Below are 4,722 nucleotides of genomic sequence, written 5' to 3' on the forward strand. Positions count from 1 at the left end.
TACCACGGCTCACAAAAAATGAATTAGCAGGGGTACTTTATACCGTTAGAAATCCCTTGGAGTCTAGTTTCAAATGCCGCAAGCGGCACTTGATTTCAAATCATGTACGAAAATTTATAGGCTGCTAAATATACCCTGGTCGGCTGTCCTGAGCAAGTTTTTCCAGATTTGCTTCTTTTCTCAAAACTCAACTTTTACCCAATCAAATGAAAGGTATTTCTAATAATTCTTTAAGCCGCGAAAGACTAGGGAAAACTTAAAAAGGAAAACTACGGTTTTTCTTTATGGTGGTCGCCCGTCATGGCGGCACTTCCGCCGCCGGATGGAACTGTGAGTGGTGCGCCGGCCCTGAGCTTCGCCGCTGTGGTCTCCGCCAACAACAGTGCTGAGTCCTTCAACCCGGGAACTGTTGCTACGTTTAGAGGGGAGCCGTCGCTCAGAATATCGAAGAAGGACGTCATGGAACTAGCACGGCCATTCCAGCATGCTTTGGTGGGCAGGTTCTCTTACAGTCGACCGCCTATGGAGATTGTACGAAAATTCATCCTGACACTAGGCCTAAAAGCAGACTGCCTGGTGGCATTGTTAGACGTGAACCATATCCTTTTCAGGCCATCAGTAGAGGAGGATTATACTCGGTTATTCGTACGGCGCACTTGGTTCATCAAGAGCTCGCCCATGACGATCTCTAAGTGGTCATTGGATTTCAGAGCCAACAGAGAAATCTCGATCGCACGGGTATGGGTGAACTTTCTGTGTTTGCCTCTGTCATTCTTTGGGAGGAACTCATTTCACAAACTGGCGTCTGTATTGGGTCACTTGCTGAAGGTAGACGCAGCCACGGGAGATCTGAGGAGGCCATCCGTAGCAAGGATAGGGGATGGAGATCGACGTAGCCCATGCGCCTGTGAAGAGAATCTGGGTAGGGGATGAGGAGTATGGCTTCTGGCAGACCGTGGAGTACGAAAACTAGCCAGCATTCGGCTCCTTCTGCGAGAGGTTTGGCCACGAACAACATGAATTCTTAAAGAAGAATCCGGCCTTAAAACCCTCTAAGCAGCTGCAACGAAATGGCCCTTCACCAAAGATACTGGTGCGGGGGAAGGATGGTGGAGAGGCGAGGGAACCGCAGGCGGCTTCGACTGGAACGGAGAAGGAGGGGGGACAGACGCTTTTGACGCAGGCCCCCGGGCAGGTGGAGGCTTGTGAAGTCACACAGCCGGCGGGGTTGCTCCAGAGGGGAAGAGATAGTGCAACAAATACCTGGTAGCGGGGGCAAGGCAGTTGGTGCACTAGCAGAAGGAGGGAAGTCGCAGGATGGGTTGGGCGTGTCATCAATGCCTGCGGATGGAGGTGAGGATGCAAACGAGAGGGGAGTCGATATGTTGAGAGAGCGGGGGAGCATGGGGAGGGTCATGGAGCTGTGGGGGCATGGCTGGGCGCGACAGCAATGGCTATGGAAGGAGAGGAGGAGGCAGCCGCGAGGGGCCAAGGTGCAGTGCTGATTGAGAATGCGGCGGAGCAGAGGGTGGGTCATGTGGATGGTGGTGCATGGGCAGCAGGTGTTCGGTTGCATGGTGGGTTGGGCGAGACACAAGTGGATGGGGCAACAATGGAGGAGGTCAACGTGAGGGGCCTGGATGCCTACTGCTGGACAAGGCGGAGGGGCAGCAGGCTGGACATAAGACAACGGCGTCGCAAGTTCAGCTTCAGAATGCGTTCGGGGTCCTTGCTAGGGTTGGCGATGAGGTAGGAGAGTTGAGAGCTAGACGTCTGAGAGGAGCTCGGTCAGTGAGCCCACTGCGTGGAAAGACTACGAAGGCACCGCGATATCAGAAGCTTCAGACGATGCATGCGCAGTTGACACGGCGGTTGGAATCCTCGGGCAGGCTGGTACAGAATTGGAGGGTATCGTCGGCACTGGATCCCCTGGATAAGCAGCTACTGGAATAGGTGGATGACATGGGAGGGTCGGTAGGAGTGGGCAGGCTCCCAAAGCCATCTACGGTAGGTGGGGAAACTCGAAGGAGGTATGCTCTACGTTCCAATGTTAGGTCCCATTAATTTTCTGGTATAGAATATACGGGGTGCCTCCAAGATGGACTCACTCCAATATTTGAAAAAGTTGAAATTTGATTTTAATACGAAGCTTCTGGTTTTGTTGGAGCTTATGTCGGATGAAGGGCGATTGGATTTTGTGAAAAGGTTTGTAGCTTGTAGGTCGGCCGCTTTATTTGTGGACGGCAAGATCTGGGTTTTATGGGACCTTGCTCTTACCATATCATTTAACACGTTCGCGGATCAGTTAGTGGATATGGAGTTCAGCACTCCCGCCGGTACAATGTTTCTTTCGGCAATCTATGCTAAGTGCACGGGAGTGGCTCGGCGGCCTCTATGGGAAGCCATGGAGGGATTGACGTCGTCACGCCAAGGACCCTGGATGTTGGCTGGGGACTTTAACATCATCTCGGCGGCCTCAGAGCGGCTTAGAGGGGCACCGCCAAATGCTCGGAACATGGAAGATTTCAATCAAACGATTTTTAACTGTGGACTTGTCTCAGTAGATTTCGAGGGGACGAAGTTTACATGGACGAATGGGACCATTTGGCAGTGATTGGATAGGCATTGATGAACCGTGAATTGGCTGAGTTGTATGATGTCTCAAAGGTATTGCACCTTGCTAGGGGAAGATCGGATCATGCACCCCTCTTGATCAAGTGTGGTTCGGGGAGACAGAGGGCCTCGGCCTTCAGGTACCTCAATGTGTGGCCGCGCAATGCCTCCTTCCATGGAGTTGTTGAGAGGGCATGGGTAGCGGGTACGCCGGCACGAACAATGTCGGAGTTCTACCGTAAATTGGTCGCAGTTCAGGATAAGCTAAGGGCACGGAATAAGGAGGTGTTTGGCCACATTGGTGCCAGGGTGGCGGATCTTGAGAAGGTTATGTGTACAGCAGAGTTGCGATACGATATGGAGAGGACAGTGCCGGCTAAGATTTCCTACCACGAGGCCAGGGCGGCATACATGAAGCAAATGGCAATTGAGTGCGAATTTTGGCATCAGAAGTCGAGGATCAAGCGGATTCAGGATGGGGATGCAAACACTACTTTCTTCTATGCGGCGGTTAGACAGAGGCGGTCCTCTAACTATATTGCCAGGATACACAGCGCGACGGGGCAGTGGTTGACATCTCCTGCCGATATCAAGTGCTCCGCAGCATCGTTCTTTGAGACGTTGTTCACATCAGATAGGGATACTGATCGGCATCCTGTATTGCCTTTCTCTCTCCCACAAGTGTCTATGGGGACAACGCGAGCCTCTTGGCCATGCCGTTAATGGAGGAAGTTCGTGAAGTAGTATTCTCGATCAGCCCGGATAGTACCCCAGATCCATATGGGTTTGGGTCTGGTTTTCTATCAGGCATGTTGGGGGCTACTTAAGGACGAACTGGTGGTTGCTACACAAGATTATTTTAAGGACGGGTGGTTACCTAAAGGGGTAACTAGTACATTAATTGTGCTAATACCGAAAATAGAAGGGGCATCTCGATGGTAGGACTTTTGGCCAATTAGTCTGTGTAATGTTAGTTCCAAAATCATTTCTAGGATTGTGACCAATAGGTTGAACAAGCTTCTGCCCCAACTGATTTCTCCTTGGCAGTCCGGTTTTTCCCGGGGGCACCAGATCATTGATAATATTCTCCTGGCGCAAGAACATGTACAGGAGCTTGATCATCGATTGGAAAGTTCGAACCTCATGTTAAAGTTGGATGAGGAAAAGGCGTATGATAGAGTGGAGTGGTCGTTTCTGCTCTTTATGGTTCGAGCTTTTGGTTTCCAGGAGGAGGCAGTCGATCTGATCTTCCGCCTAGTTGCAAATAATTGGTTTTCTGTGCTTGTCAACGGGGAGCCGGCAGGATTTTTGAAATCGACGCACGGGGTTAGACAGGGGGGTCCAATTTCTCCGGCATTATTCGTGTTAGTGGCTGAATTTTTTGGGAGGGGGATTCATACCTTGTTCCAGCAGGGCCGGCACATATTTTTTCAGCCTGGAGGACTTAAGGTTCTGTACCTGGCATTCACGGACGATGTTATTGTTTTCACGAGATTGTCAAGGGAGAGCCTAGAGGCAATCGGAGATTTCTTCAGGCAATATCAGAAGTATTCAGGCCAAAAGATTAATGCGGCCAAGAGCTGCTTTGTGTGTCCATCTGGGGCGACTCAGGCTCAAGTGCTGGACACCTGGTGTGAACTTGGACCCTTACATACCTTGTTGCCGGCGAGTAAAGACATGCCTCATTTTTTGGTGGCGGAGTTCTTAAGACGGGATGGGTGGAATAGGGACCGTCTCCTGCGATGACTTCCGAGCCATCTCGTGGAGGTGATTGCAGAGGTTCCATTCGATCTTGATGGGCAGGATCAGATCATGTGGGCAGGGTCAGGTACGGGGTGTTTCTCACTAACCTTTGCATGAGAGCTATGTCGGCAGCGCCGAGGGGCCTTCTCTATGCATGGTATGGTTTGGAATAGGGGTGTGCTACTGAAGATGTCTATATTCGCTTGGAAACTGTCACGACCCCACCTCCCCCTGAGGCGAACCAGAGGGTTCGGCGGGCCGCCTGCCCAACTCTCGCCGGGACTCAGTCGTTCACTACAATCCTCAAATGAATTACAAGAATAAACCTCAAATATTACAATATAAATCTCCAATATACATCAAATT

The 4,722-nt window shown here is 51.1% G+C and overlaps 1 protein-coding gene across 1 annotated transcript; it reads left to right on the top strand.

Annotated features, from left to right (window-relative positions):
• The first annotated feature begins 2,628 nt into the window (after nucleotides 1-2,628).
• Nucleotides 2,629-4,359, top strand: LOC140014599 (uncharacterized). Its single transcript, XM_072065665.1, has 3 exons — nucleotides 2,629-3,270; nucleotides 3,421-3,498; nucleotides 3,661-4,359. Exons 1-3 carry the CDS (start codon nucleotides 2,629-2,631, stop codon nucleotides 4,357-4,359), a joined length of 1,419 nt encoding a protein of 472 aa, XP_071921766.1.
• The last annotated feature ends 363 nt before the right edge of the window (nucleotides 4,360-4,722 follow it).

This window comes from Coffea arabica, chromosome 9e (assembly GCF_036785885.1).
Source record: "Coffea arabica cultivar ET-39 chromosome 9e, Coffea Arabica ET-39 HiFi, whole genome shotgun sequence".
NCBI lineage: Eukaryota > Viridiplantae > Streptophyta > Magnoliopsida > Gentianales > Rubiaceae > Coffea > Coffea arabica.